This window comes from Amblyomma mixtum, chromosome 10 (assembly GCF_055824585.1).
Source record: "Amblyomma mixtum isolate Tamu chromosome 10, ASM5582458v1, whole genome shotgun sequence".
Lineage (NCBI taxonomy): Eukaryota > Metazoa > Arthropoda > Arachnida > Ixodida > Ixodidae > Amblyomma > Amblyomma mixtum.
Genome location: NC_143021.1, coordinates 178,073,416 through 178,088,766, shown reverse-complemented (window position 1 = coordinate 178,088,766; position 15,351 = coordinate 178,073,416). Strand labels below are relative to the sequence as shown.

General features: G+C 44.2%; 1 protein-coding gene across 2 annotated transcripts in view; it reads right to left on the bottom strand.

Annotated features, from left to right (window-relative positions):
• The window catches only part of stan (Protocadherin-like wing polarity protein stan), a 58,610-nt gene extending 45,445 nt beyond the window's left edge, over positions 1 to 13,165 (bottom strand). For both annotated transcript variants that reach the window (XM_089563143.1, XM_089563144.1), the window contains exons 1-6: positions 9,418 to 13,165; positions 8,101 to 8,326; positions 4,533 to 4,732; positions 2,775 to 2,918; positions 1,177 to 1,351; positions 85 to 210 (exon numbers count right to left, since the gene is read on the bottom strand). In XM_089563143.1, the coding sequence (XP_089419269.1) occupies positions 85 to 210; positions 1,177 to 1,351; positions 2,775 to 2,918; positions 4,533 to 4,732; positions 8,101 to 8,326; positions 9,418 to 12,651 (4,105 nt within the window). In that variant the 5' untranslated portion in view covers positions 12,652 to 13,165. The remainder of the gene's footprint in view (positions 1 to 84; positions 211 to 1,176; positions 1,352 to 2,774; positions 2,919 to 4,532; positions 4,733 to 8,100; positions 8,327 to 9,417) is intronic.
• Between the last annotated feature and the right edge of the window lie 2,186 nt (positions 13,166 to 15,351).

Here is a 15,351-nt window from a genome sequence, read left to right as displayed (position 1 = left end):
TCTCACTCATAAGGACAAGCTCAGCAAGATGACAAGTGTATTTGCAGAAGGTACAGCAAGCTGCGGCAATGAAATGTTTCTAACCTGTAAAGCCCTCTTGGCAGATGCAAGTGTATCCGGACTCTTGTCGAACACAGGTACCGTTCTGGCCACAAGGATTTGAATAACACAGGTTTATCTCAATGTCGCAGTCATACTTCCTTTTCATACCTGGAATGCAAGAGAGAAGCCATCATCATTCCACACGCACTGTAAAAATCCAATGTCAAAACGTAATGGACAAATGGTTTACTACTTAAGATTACAGCACATACGACCAGTGAAGAGAATCCAAGTAACATTTACTGGAAAACAACGGACCACATAGTAGTAGTAGTAGTGGCTTTATTTGTATTTAATATGGAAGGAAAAAGAATTTTTGCTATCCCGGCATCTGCTATCGTGGCTGGAAGCACCTGAGCTGGGGCAGCGGAAAGAAAGGATAGCAGGCAGTGCGTAGAAGTGAAAGGAAAGGGGTGAGGGGATAGTAGAAAGGACAGGGGAAGGGGTACACTGACAATAAATCTATTTACATACATACACGATAAATATAAATATATACAGGTCGCACACGTGTGAAGGTCTGGACCACATGTGGTGAACAGTGCATTCAGAAGCATGAATAAAACTGAGACATGGAGCTTAAAGTCAAAACATGTTTCAGATGTATTGTTACTGTAAAAGTTAGGACTTTATATCAAAGAAAATTGATAAAAATTATTACAGTAAAAAATAAAGTTAGAAAACTAATCAAGGTGACAAACAATATAAAGTCTGCAACAAATTAGGCAGAGAAACAAATAACCAAATAGTAGACTACCATTTTCTCGATACCACCAGCCAACTCCAGTTGCTCTGACATTGTCTTTACCCACTCAAATTTTTTCGAGGTACCGAAGAATGCATTCCATGACATTCCAGCTGGATTCCGTTTCAATCAAAAAACTTCCTGTTATTAGTACACTCATTAAGTTTCTTTACTGTATCATAACCTCCATAGCAGCCTGCATTTTTTTCACTATTGACAATGATATTACTTCTTTTCAGGGTTAAATGAAGACAAAGTTGTTTTTACATTTTAAATCTGCCCTGAATGTAAATAAACCAAAAATATGCAGCTTTCAAAGAGTCATGTACCCGTAAAGCCAACTGGGCAGCGGCAGGCAAATGTGTTGACAGGGTAGATGGGTCGGAAAAGAACCGTGTCTGATGCGACGAACGAGGACGCGTTTCCAAACTTGAGCACCGACAGGCATTCCTCAAAGTTGATGCAGGGCTCACGGACACACAGGTTATCATCGAAGGGCAATACCTGTGACAACAAACGGCAAAGCACATTCTACCACAAACAGGAAGGCAACAACATACTAACAATTCCCATGCTATGAAAACTCTCTCCAAACTAAAATTTATGTTTTAGCAACCTTTTGCTTTAATGCACAGACCCTTATTTGGTTTTAATGCAGGCTTTAGAGTTGACCTAGGCTTTTTAACAAGCTCACTGCTACGTAACTAATAAGTACCTGCACCATGTCGCAACTTATTTATTGGCCCTTTCAGTCCCATACCACAAATTGATGGCATGCGAACGAGCGCCACGTCCCCATTTATGAGATTTCAGTTTTGGTGCGAGATTTTTGCGAGCATGTACAATTGCAAGGCAGTGTGTGGATATGTACAGATGTCTGTGAGCACTTAACATCTTTACACAGTAGTTAAAAGTACAATCCTTCCATAAAGATCTCTTACACATTTTAGGATGCCTCATAGAATTAACCTTTATCCGAATTTTGTGTAGGTTAGAACGTGTCAGCAAACACTGTTTCCATGCACACCCATTATGCACCTCTCTGTCCATAAAAATACTCATATTTACAGATATTCTTACATGCATTGCTTGGCTATGCACCCATCACTCATATATGAATTGCTCTATAAAGCAATATTTTTTACTTTCCTGCCTTTATATAGGCATGTACAAATGGAGCATTGTTTTAAGCCACTCATAATGTCTCTTCTTTCTTTCCTCTTAGTGATGTGAAGCCAGTTGAGAGAGCCTTCAGCTCTCTAACTTTAGAATTAAGTTTAACTGTGCACTACGTACTGATATTATATGACACCTCGTACTGATATTGTATAACACCTTATAAGTTGCCCCAGACTTTCTTTTCTTCACCTTTCTCTCGCTCTGTACAAACAACAAGCCAGTATCCGTCAACTTATTTCTTTAAAGGGTAGACATTTTCAGTTTGCTCTTACGCCCTTGCTCTGGACCATCTCATTCTTTATTCAAAAGATAACAACAATTTGAATTTAGCTGAACATCTCATGACATACACAGAGCAGGCTATAAATTTGAACAAGGCCAGTGCAATAATTATATTGTGTATAATATCACACAAAGAACAAAGCATTCCTCCACGTCATACATAACCACGATGCATTTCACCATCCATCAAACATCTGCATCAGACAACATACAAAACCAGCTACAAGTTTCAGCTATTAGCAACTCACTTTACAGTCCTTGATAATCCATATTCAGAAAAAAAAAACAAAAAAAACATCATGGAACCAGTACTGACATCCTTACTGCCTAGGGTAGAGTACATTTAGACTAGATGCAAAAGAATGGCAATTAGAATTGCGGAGAACAATGAACGAAACTGCGTCTTAGCCCGTGAATCCGTGAACGTGAATCACGAAAGAAACAAAGAAGACGGCAAGAAACTTACATGCACATTAGTGAGTTTGGCGAGTATGGCTCTGTTTAGGTAGACCCTTTCCTGGAGGTACTGAGGTCGAAAGAAATCATCCTCACTGCCTTTCAGCGCTGAAAAGCTGATGTTGAGAACTGTGCTGTCGACGTCGGTGTCATCCTGCAATTAAAACGCACATAAGACTCCTGAGAACAATTAAAACTAGAAACGAATGACACAAATGAGCCTTGTCTAGCTTTACAAACATTCAGAGAAAAAAAAATGGCCTGTCATGACACACTAAACATTTACAATGCCTTATGCCACAATTCTACAAGAATTATTGAGGGAAACAATTAGAATTAATGTTTACCCAGGTAAACGTGTTGTTAAAATGGAAATTTCTACAGTTTCTCAGTATTTACATCTAAGAAAAATATATACTACTCTGAGAAGTGAACTCCACAGCTCTTTCTTAGACTGAAGCAGTCGTCTCAGCTAACCAAAGAAGCCAGCAGTTACGGCAAAGGAAGGGAAAAATATAGTGCTTGATAAGGAAGCGACATAGTTCAAAGCACTTAGGTGAATTTTCCACGATAGCGGAGTGAGTCTCAGAGAAAGAAAGAACCACAATTAACAGCCACATGACTGAAAACAGTTGGATGTTAATAACCATTGATTGCAAAGGAATTCTGCATAGTTTTTAACAGGTCAAGAAGCATTCATGCTGAAAAAGTTACTATCTTGATCCAAATTCAAGCACTGAGTTCTTTTCACACTCGTAAATACCAAAGAGAGCTCGGCAATGTGTTTGTATATGACAACGAAAACAGCGCAAACTTCACGAAGGACGCAGAAAGGGGAGATGAGACACAGGCGCTGGCTAACGACTGAAATTTTATTGCTCTGACAAATCGGTAAACATACTCAAGGCATCAAAAAAAACAAGAAGGATAAGACATGAATCATAGACAATCGCAGCAGGAAACGAGCAGGGAATATCATGAATGCTGAGCTGTCGCAAGGAAACGAAATTCCTTATCCAGAAGGGCCACGGATGGGGTGCTGGCACAGCGGTTTTCTAGGCTCGCAATTTTTTTGGCTTCAGTTATCTCTCGCGTGATTTGGTCACAGCACCTGCTCAGCACGCTCGTGTCAGTGATGAGTGCATTTACAATCACGGCAATGAACGCCCAGATGGCCTGAGATTCGTGTGCTTACATTGTAGTTGTGCTCTGACAGTATTTTGTTAAGGCACCTGCCGGTTCGGCCTATGTAAGCATGACCACAAGACAAGGGAATTGAGTAGCCTACACCTTGAGCACAAGAAACAAACCAATCGCGATGATTTGTGATGCAGCCTACGTATCTGTCGACCCATCTGATTTACACGCTTGCACAGGCTTGACAGACAGACAGGCTTAGTCAGCGCCTGTGTCTCGTCTCCCCTTTCTGCGTCCTTCGTGAAGTTTGTGCTGTTTTCGTTGTGATAGAAAACCAACTAGCTCGTGATGTGTTCTTGTATATGAGGCAAATTTAGATAGCTAAAAGACACAATTCCTTTTCTGAAGCTTCCCAGTGAATAGAAAAAAAGATTTTACACTTAATGACATGAAATTTAAAAGAGAAGGAATGAATGTGAAGCATAATTAATTTTACCTGGCTCACATATTCCGGCATATTTTGGCTGCCCACTGCATGTTGCCTACAAGCACCATGCTAAAAGACAGGCCCGGGCTGACTGACAGGGTGAAAGGCAATTACGATGACAATGAATAGAGGCAATAACGTTACCTGGACACTAAATATGAAGACACTTTCCTTCGCACATGGCACGATGGCTGCAAGACCGCTGACAAACTGGTCATAAAGCGGTGAGAGGAACTGTTCCTTGGTGATGCCTCCCAGGCGGACAGTGACACTGTTGAACAACATAGCCTCCGACACAAGCCTCACCGATAGGTGGCACATGGCCGAGACCTCGTTGATTCCGTCTGCGTGTAAAATGAAGAAAAGTGTGGGATGAGACATGAAGCACTCTCTCTTAACTTGCAAAGTGATTCGTCGGGTAGTCAAATGTCCTTCCAAAAAGCTCTCAGATTTGTAAGCTTTTTGAAGGCCTATTTATGCACATGCTGTGAACATATGCTTTATCATATGCACTCCTATTGGTTTCATAAACGCCACCTGTTTGAACAACCTGCAAACCATTCTAATTTTGATTTTTGCAATAAAGGTGTAGAACATGCTACAACATACTTCTACCTTAATTGCACCATTTCATGCATGCAAATAAGCATGTTGAAGTACTCTAACTTAAAGCACAAAAGCCGAAAACATGTAGCGAATTGCGCCATTTTTCAGTAATTTTCACCATTCTCAGTTCTTGCCTACTCTTTCCCATCTTCATATTGTATGTCCAAAGATTCCCTCCTGATGTATTCAGCTTTTTTAAGCTTCACACATAACTGAGGTCCTGCCTTCATGAAACTTACACCACAAAAACCAAAGGCTAGAGATAAGACATTTGTGACATTTCTGGCTTTCTGAAAGGTTGCTCTTGCAAAAACAAGGAACAAAGTTTCATTGTCTATCCATTCCAATCTTCATATTGCATATTTAAAGATTCATTTATGATGTATTCAGCTTTTTTAAGCTCTACAAATAACTGAGGTCCTGCCTTCATGAAACTTGCACTGTAAAACCAAAGGCTAGAGATAAGACATTAGCGAAATTTCTGGCTTTCTGAAAGGCTGCTCTCGCAAAAACAAGGAACAAGTTTTCATTCGAGAGATAAGGCAAGTGACTGTTTCCAAAACAAGACTTGTTAAACTTCTCTGCCTCGACAGCAACCCCATGAATGCTAGAAAAATGCCAAGAAAATCCTAGGTCCTGGACTAGCCAGATATACATAATATGAAGAGGTTAGATGCATGGCCTTTCAATAGATTGGCATACTTGATCAAGAAAGTGGTTCAAGAAGGTTTGTAATACGGAAACAAAAATTAGAGCATTAAAAATATCGTTTCCAAAAACACAAGGTGGTCCTAAGTTAAGTGGAATCCTCCAGGGTGAAGTATATTTGTAATAAGGGAGTAATTACTAATTCCAACTGCTCTCTTGCTATAAAAAACATAATTGCTTTCCTTCCTGAGAAGTCATGAAATATGTAACTTAGTGACTGGGTGGGAAAGGGAGCAAATTTAAAAAGTCAAACATCATAAAAGCCAAAAAAGCAGGTTATGAAACTTGAACCAAGCTCCAGAAACACTGCATCATGTGTCACTGGCAGGCCTCGTAATTCGTTCGTGCTGTGCGGTCACAAATACAGGATCACATGATGAAGCAGTAGGACAGATTTTATAGAGAGATCCTCTTTCTTAGGCTTCACAATAAAATCTGGCCCATAGCTTCATCATGTGACCCAGTATTCGTGGCTGCACAGCACGAATAAATGACGTGACTCACCGGTAACCCACGATGCAGTGAACATGATAAAGGCTTTAGCAACAGCAATGCTGGTCAATTGCAACTTGAATCAATAAAGTTATAGAATTCACTCAGTAGGTCAAAATTAATCAAAGAACATTCTGTTGGCCTGTAATGGCATTGATTTTCTTTTCAGCCTACAGCACACAAAGCATTGAGAGAAAAAACCAATGGTGATGAATTAGAATAGCATTATTTTTGCTAACTACACACAAACAAGCAGCGCCATTTTTGTATGCAGTGACTACGGGGTGCAAACAGAACTGGAATATGTCTCTTAGTACCACGCTAACAGAAATACTGAATGCCATTTAAAACAAAGCATACAACATAAGTGATCAAAATTTAATTTCATCATCATCGTCAGCCATGTTATTTCCACTAAAGAGCAAAGGCCTCTCTCAACAAACGGCTTACGATACCGTTTTAGACAAATGGACAGTCCGCACTGTGACAACTGTGCCGCGATAGAAACTGTGGAACATATCTTGCTTGAGTGCCCTGCGTATGCTAACGAGCGTGTGTACTATGAACATTGCATGCAGAAGCTCTGCCCAGTGCCCCTAACGATGGACAAAGTTTTAGCTCCCTTAGCCTGCCTTAGGCAACAGAGACTTGCAATGACTTTTCTATTCACATATTTAAAAGACATTGGACATCTCGATAAGCTTTAAATTCACTTGCACGTTACCTTCATGCATTCTTCATGCAGTGAACTTCGTCAGCCCATTTGTCGGACTATGCACTCCATCATTCCATAGGTTACATCAATACTCGCCATTGCATCCTTAGTACCCATTTCATGGCCGCATTTTATCTTCGTTTTTTTTTACCTCTTCCCCGCTGCTCTCCTTCTGTCTTTATCTCCCAAATTCCCCTCCCTACGCAGAGTAGCATGCCAGCGATTTTTCAACGCCGGCTAAATTCTCTGCTCTTCATTAAAGAGTCTCTCTCTCTCAACACTCTCTGATCGCCCCTGTCCAGTGCTAGCCAGCAAATTTTCGAATCTCATCTCTTCACCTAACTTTTGGCTGTCCCCATCTACATTTCCTTTCTCTTGGAATCCACTCTATCATCCCAACAGACCATCAGTTATCTGTCTGCCAAATTACATGTTGCACTCAGGTCCACTTCTCCAGGATATCATTAACTTGGGTTTGTTCTTTCATCGATATTACTCTTATTATTTTCCTTTCGATAGCACACAGTACTGTCTCCAATATAATTTCAAGCCTTTTTTCTAGGCCCTATGTTTCAGCACCACAGAAGAAAATTGGCACGACACAACTGTTCTTCACTTTTCATGGATACCTGTAAGCTGCTATTCATAAGCTCAATATGGCTTCCAGATGCACTCTAATAACCTAACTCCTTGTAATTTCTTTCTCACGGTACAGATTCGCAATCACTACTTGACCTGGATATTGAACTATACGTAGCTGCTCCTAATACCTCAAACTGCCGCACACTGTTGTTCCCCCCCCCCCCCCCCCCCTGGATTTGTGAACATTACTTTTGAACATGCAACATTTGCTTTAAGTTATGTTCATCTTTAAGAAGCAATTGCACTACACTGACCCAGACATAAGGAAGGTGACAGGGCAAAGCACTTTAATTAGCATAGAAAAAAGGGATCACCATACAAGAAATCAGTTAAGTTGCAACAAGGCAGGAAGCTGAGCAAATTGGTACACATTTGCGTCCACGTAGTGCAATTCCTTCTCGAGGATGAACGTATATAAACTTCGTGAAAGTGCTGTCTTGTTGAGTTAATAAAAAGCATGAAATTGTTTTTGCTAACTTCAAGCAAAGCATGATAGTGCTTGCACAAAGCACACAAGAAATAGGATTCAGCACTTTGAATGTCACTCACCGAATACGCTGACTTCCATGTCGGCATTGATGTGAACGTTAGAGTTGAGGCTTGGGCTTAGCCGGATGTCACCAGATGTTTCGTTGAGCATGAGAAGGTTTGCGTTATTGCCCGAGACAAATCGATAGCGAAGCTGATCAGCGACATCAGCATCCCAAGCAGGCACACGTCCAATTGAGCCCACGGGGAAATGATGCTGGTAGTTGTTGAACACAATGCTAAAGTCCTGCATGTAACATACGAATAATATGTATATATATTTTTTACCAGCGGACACAAAGCAAATAAGAAATTGCTTGATGCTGAAAAGATGTGGCGCTTTGAATGTTTCCATCCAAAACAGTTTGTAGCCAAATGAGCTCATAATGACTGACTTCTGGCATGAAACACAATGTTAAATTGCTAGTGAGAAAGAATTTCCCCGCAATACTTTCCTGATATTGAAAGCTTGGAGTAATAACAAGGTTGGCTTACTTTAATGCAATTCCTGCATGAAACTATACCAAAGTTATTATCTGCAGTCACTGACAAATCCCAAATCTATAAAATATTAATATGGTAAGGTTATTAACAACCGTAATAGCATGGAAAACTAGGAATAACTTGACGCATGACACATGAAGTGGAGTGACGAATGGTTTACTTTACATTTGGTCTTCTAAATTGAATTTCTTGAGAACCTTACTTTTGTGAAGCAAGTATAATATCATTTGTCAATCAATCTGCATCAGATAACTAACTTTAAAAGGACCCTCAGAACAAACTAAGGTCAGCCTATATTGACTGATTACCATGTTCTAATGACAAAAAGACTCCCTTCACTGAAAACAGAGCTATTATAAGCTAGAAAAGACAAAGAAATAAAGAGCAGTTGACGTCACCACAGGTAACTTTCATAAGCAAGCTGAAAATGATGTTGAGTAATTTTTTTTTCTTGTGGATCTAATCTGTAAAACTAGGCCATTCTGTCAAACGCATTCAATGTCATTATCAACGCCACGAGCTTGAATCGGGTGGTGGGAAAACGTACTCCATTTTAAAAAGCAATTTCCTCACCAATAAATGCATCGTTTCCTTCTGAATGAACAGCAACAGAGCTGTAAAAAGCCAATGAATCAAAGTCCACTAGGAATAAAAATTATAAAGAGTTTTCTTGACTGTGTTTTTTAAACAAGGTATGCACAGCTCACTGTACGAAGGTTATAAAAGCTCTAACATGCCTTAAAATTACACAGTTCTTGTAAAAAAATTTCTAGCGGATCTGCTCAGTTCAAAATTGCATTGAGACCTCAAAATGCCATTTAGAAGGACACTTACCTTGAGAACAGGAGCGTTGTCATTGACGTCTGTGACCCACACCTCAACTTCAACGTCATTTCGGAGTGGAGGTGAAGATGCACGCACAATCAGTGTGTACTTCTTGTGGGGAGATTCGTAATCCAGGTCTGTCCTTGTAACAATCTCAGCAGGTTCTCCTGGCCTTGCTACAAGCGAAAAAGCATCGGCATCGGGGCCGCCAACGATGGCATACTGTATGATAGCATTTGGTCCTTCATCTGGGTCATGTGCTTCTATTTCTCCTGCAATGGAACCAATCGGGCTGTTTTCTGGGACAAACAGTCGAATCCGATCTGCCGAAAAACGTGGCGGGCTGTCGTTGACGTCTTCGATATAAACGGTCACAGGCACGGAAGCGGAAAGTGACGGTGAACCACGGTCAACGGCGAATGCAACAAGGTGATACACAGCCAATGTCTCGCGATCGAGAACCCTGTTTGTCCGAATGATTCCAGATGTTGGATCAACTCCAAAGGCACCGCTTCCATCATTCCCTCCAAGGAAAGTATAACGAATCTGACCGTTTAGGCCAAGATCGCTGTCTGTTGCTGAAATGTGCACAACGCTTGTTCCAATGAGGGCGTCCTCACTGACTGTGCTTGTGTAACCAGCGGTCGGGAATGTGGGAGCATTATCGTTGACATCGGCCACTTCCAATTCTACATTTGTTGTATCTGACAACGGGGGATTTCCGTTGTCCTGAGCCATGACAACTAAAGTATAGCCGCTCGTTTTCTCCCGGTCTAGAGGTCTCGTAGTTACGATGGCCCCAGTTGTTGAGTCGATTCTGAACTCTGGAACGTCTTCTTCCATCGTATACGTAATAAGTGCATTTCGGCCAACATCGCCATCATGTGCTTCCACAACCAAAACAGTCGTTCCCACTGGTACGTCCTCTGGCACGGTTGCAGTGTATGGCGTTCGCTCGAAGATTGGTCGATGTGTATTTGCATCGCTCACGTTGAGGTAGATAGTAGCTGTGTCAGATCGTCCGCCAGAATCTGTTGCACTGACTGTCAGCACGAACCGTTTCTCCATTTTGTAGTCCAAGGGTTGGGCTATGGACACCACTGCCTGTCTGTTGTGGCTCACGATGCTGAAGCGATCCCTTATATTCCCACTCGTGATGTGATAAACAAGGCGAGAATTTTCGTCTCGGTCTGATGCTGTAACACTCATCACAGGAGTTCCAGGAGGATCAGCCTCAGATACTGTGCCTTCGTAGATCTTGGGATCGAATACAGGGTCATTGTCATTCACGTCTTGAACTTTGAGAAGAATCGTAGCTGTGGCGGATCGTGCTGGAGAGCCATGGTCCCTAGCAATCACTTGAAAGTTATAGCTTGCATTTTCTTCTCGATCAAGCTCTCGCGTCGTCACAACCCAACCGGTGATGTCATCAATACGCAGGGGTAAATCCGGATGCTCGGCAGAAGACAGAGTGTAGGATATTTCGGCATTCGGTCCATCATCTGCATCATACGCTTGGACTCTTACAATACTGTGACCAATGGGAACATTTTCAGGAACTGTTTCATGAAAGAGTGAGGTGTAAAACTTTGGATCATTGTCATTTATATCTAGGACATTTACAAGGAGCTGAGTAGTATTAGACCTTGAGGGCGTCCCACCATCCTGGACCCTGACTACTAGGCGATAGCTGCGTGCCGACTCATAATCCAATGGGGACAGCACAGTAACAGAACCTGTAAAACTGTCCATGGCAAAGTGACCCTGCGTGTTTCCACCAATCAGACTGTACCTCAAAGCTGCATTTGCACCCTCATCAGCATCCACAGCACGGATTCTTGCTATTTCTGGATGGTTTAACCAGTTGATATCTTCAGACACTTTCACAGAGTAGGAACGCTCAGAGAACTGTGGGTAATTATCATTATCATCAAGGATGGTAATTTCGACTGTTGTTGATGCTGATTTCCGGTCAGTGACTGGACCTGAGTCGCTTGCCTGGACAATAAGAGAGTAGAAGGAAATGATCTCCCTGTCAAGAGATGTTTGCGTTGTAATGATTCCACTTTTTGAGTCTATTCCAAAAGCACTGTTTGTACCATCGGGATTAAGAAATGAGTAGTCAATGTTGGCATTTGAGCCAGAGTCCTGATCAGTTGCCCTGACTGTGACAACAGTGTAACCAATTGGAACAGACTCTCTGATTGAGGTTTCGTAAGTTGACTGCTCAAACATGGGAGCATGGTCATTTTCATCAAGAACGTTCACCTGCAAAGTGCTGCTAGCAGTTACAGGTGGATGTGCACTACCATCAATAGCTATCACTCGCAAATAGTGAACGTCCATAAACTCCCTGTCCAGGACAGTGGTCGTTGTGACCACACCTGAGAGAGGATCAATGTTAAACATAGCCTGGCTCCTGGCATCAAGTACGGCATGAAGTGAATATGACAGTTCTGATGATGAAGTACCACCGGACGATGCTGTCATGGTTTCTACCACATAGCCACGATCTTTTCCTTCTGGTACTGAGGCAATGTAAAGGTTTTTCTCAAAATGAAGAGTATGGCGCCTGCTCCGATGGCGCCCAAAGGCCACAGTAAGGTCATAGCTAGCATTTCCACAAGATGTAAACCTCGTAGTGACAGTGTCTGTCGCGGGTCCACAAAACTCCCTGTGGGCGACCAGGTCTCCTCCAACTCTTTCTATGGCACAACACTGGCTCGATGATGAATATCCGAACGTAAGGCTGCAATTCCCAACGCGCGGCAACAGATTTGCTAATCTTACGATTGGTTCGCTTTGCACGAAACACATATCTTGGAGCTGATATAATGTCACACGCACAGTATCCAAGGTGTCCAGCGAGGTGTCCACGACCGCGCACTCTGAGAATCGCACCCATGTTGTCCACTCGGTCGAACAACAAGGCCTTCTAGCGCGCACGGTTACCGGTACGGGGTTTTGGGAAAGAGAGCCGCACTGCACGGGGTTCTGCAAAGTGACGTCTCCAGTGTGACGGTCGACGGCGAACAGGTGTTCGCCGGCGGCCGAGTCCGACGCATGAAGATCGTAAGTCCACGGCGGCGGCTCGTCGGGTCGCCGAAGCGCCGCGCGGAAGACCGCGAAGCCACGCCGGTTATCCGCGGGGCTGACGGAGGTCACAAGAGAGTCGGCGACCGTGAAGAGGCACGCCAAGCAGAGCAGCGACCGTCGCAGGGACGGCGCGACCCCCTCACCCATGTCACAACTCCGCGGCGAACGCCGGCGACGATGACAGCACGGCGGCGAGCGCGCACGCCGAAACCACAACAAGCGCGGGGTCCACGGCGGCTCCGGAGCTCGGTAGCATCGTCGTCGCGTCAAAGACCAAACTAGGCAACCGCCTCAGGCTCGACGACTCTGCCGACATGGCGCAGTATCCTCCTGGGCCACGGCGGCGGCTCGCTTCAATTATTGCGCTGGTTTCTGCGACCGCACCGCGCGCACGCACACACCTTGCATCGATCGGCGTTGGGGTGAAGCCACACTCCGGGAACAAAGCGTGCGTAGTGGTGGTGACAGCGCAGAGGCATATCGCACGCGTTGGCTTGTCAACCGCTGCTGCTTTTAGGGCCACTAGCCGCTCTGAAGCGAGTCACTCGGAGCACGGAATGCCAACGACGACATCTCGAAGGATCCTGTGGCCCCATCGGCCCTCATTGTCCGAAAACCGGTCTTTCCCATCGCCGCGCCGACTTCTCGGAGGAGGAGGAGCCCTCTCGGAGAGCAGCAGCAGCGCCGGCTTTGCAACGAAAACAAAGAAAAAAGATGCCGAGAAAAAGCGCCGCCCTGCTCAGTGCGGCACGCACCAACATACGTGCGGACAGCACGACTCGCATTCCCGCAGATGCCGCTAGGAGCCCGTGTGGCGCTGTGGTCGCTCTGCGCGGTCCGGAAACAAGTCATTACGGCTCGCGGGCACTTCGTGCTCATGGAGTATTATGTTTTTGGCTTTCCCTGTGCGCCCCGCTTTTGCGGCGGATCTTCCCTTGTTTCTACCGCCCGCGGCTCAGCCGCGAACAAAAGGGCATTAGGCAAAAAGGCCGCGCTAAGAGGAATCGTTTCTGGAGCAACCGTAGAGCACGAGACCGAAGACACTTCGTGGGTATGGCGGGAGCAGTTTTTGTTGTTCAATGTGGCGCGCTTTATTTTTTGTTTTCCTTTGTTTTAAAGCGTACGTCTTCGCCGTGAGGAGGTCAGCGGAGTTTGCGTGGCGGCCATGCACTGTACAGGTCAACTTGTTTGGTAAACGTTTCGCTTTCTCCGATACGCGCGAGTAGCGCGCGGCTGTCCCGTTACGCTAGCTCGCGGTTAAGATTTTTATCGAAATTATCAAATGCAGTCGCGTGCAGTGCGCCAGTGTTTCGCGCAAGGACGGCGGCGTAAATATATCGGCGTCCAGTGCGCACAAATAACCCGAGCGCACGGCAGCACTGTACACGTATATTGGCGGCACGGTGGCCCAGTCGGGTCTATGAGCGGACGCGTAGGTCGCCTCCCGGGGCAATATAATATGGGGCATGAATTTGGTGATGAGCGGCCGGCAAACCAGCTGGCTGGCGTGACGCGCCACAATCACACAGACGCGTCACGCGAGAGCCAATGAGAAGGCCCACGGGACAGCCCCGGGTCGATCAGTCTAATGGCCACCAATCACACGCGCCATAGCCGGCCCGTTTGCAGCATGTCGTGAGTACTGTTTGCCGGGAGAATTTCCTTCTTTTTTTCTGTCCGCGTCTGGATCCGCTTTGGCAACAGCTCAACGTACGTAAGTGATTCGTGCATATCTCAGATACTCTAAACACGAAATTCGGTCTCGCTTCCTGACACATATAGCGCGCTTTTCCGGGACAGCATTTATAGTACCTCATCTGAGGAAATCGGGGTCGATTTCTATTCACTCTAGTCTGGTATTGTACAGTCGATTGTAAAGCAAAGCATATAAGCACGAGAGGAAATGTCTCAGCTGCTGGAACGAACGCAGCCTGACCGGCTATAGCGAGGCAATACAGAATATTTTTCCCGGATATCCGTAACCCGTAAACTTTTTCCCTTGACTGTACATTCACTAGCTGCAAAGCAATCGCGCAAAAGCTTCAGCTATCAAGGAGATTATTCCGGGTAGCATTCCTGAAGTAATAGATACCTTATGACGTCACTAAACAGGGCTCACGTGGTCACCTTTATTGTCCTTTCATTCTCTCCGTGCGGAGAGCGAGTATTATTGGAGTATTTTTTTTTTTCTCAGCTCCCGTACTCCATCAACTGTCGCAGACGACTGCGCATTTTTACTGCATTGTGTACATGCATGCGACCATGGCTGAGGGTTCTGCAGGATCTCAGGAATGGTATCACTGCTGTATAGCTTAACAACACCGGCAGACCGAAGCAGCAGCCAAAGGGTTAACACGTACTGCAGCATCAAATGAACGCGTACACGAGAATTGAAACGCGAACTGTAAAACTGGAAGATACTACACTTTGGAGGCAGGATACTATAGATCGACTGATTTTCGCATCGAAGCCGTAAAAACTGCTCCTTCGAAGTAATAAGCTACGCATATATTTCATCTCCAGTCACTAATATTTTTGGTTGTTTAATTGTACTCGTTTTTCAGTTGTTTTGTTCGAATTTCCTTTGACGCCGATAGTATACGCTTCATTTTATTGTGTTGCTTATCTATGGACCATATTAACAATTTTGCGAACATGACGGGAAAACAGCGCGTCCTGCAGGCTGGCTGTAAAGCTGATGTTGCAGAATTAAGAAAAATTTCTCACACAATAACTAATTTCAATTCGGGTTAAATTAAATATAACGATCCAAAATATAATAAATAAATATAAATAGGGAACGGCTTCCTATTCTTTTTGCGATTGGCGTGGGAATAAAGTTCGCAA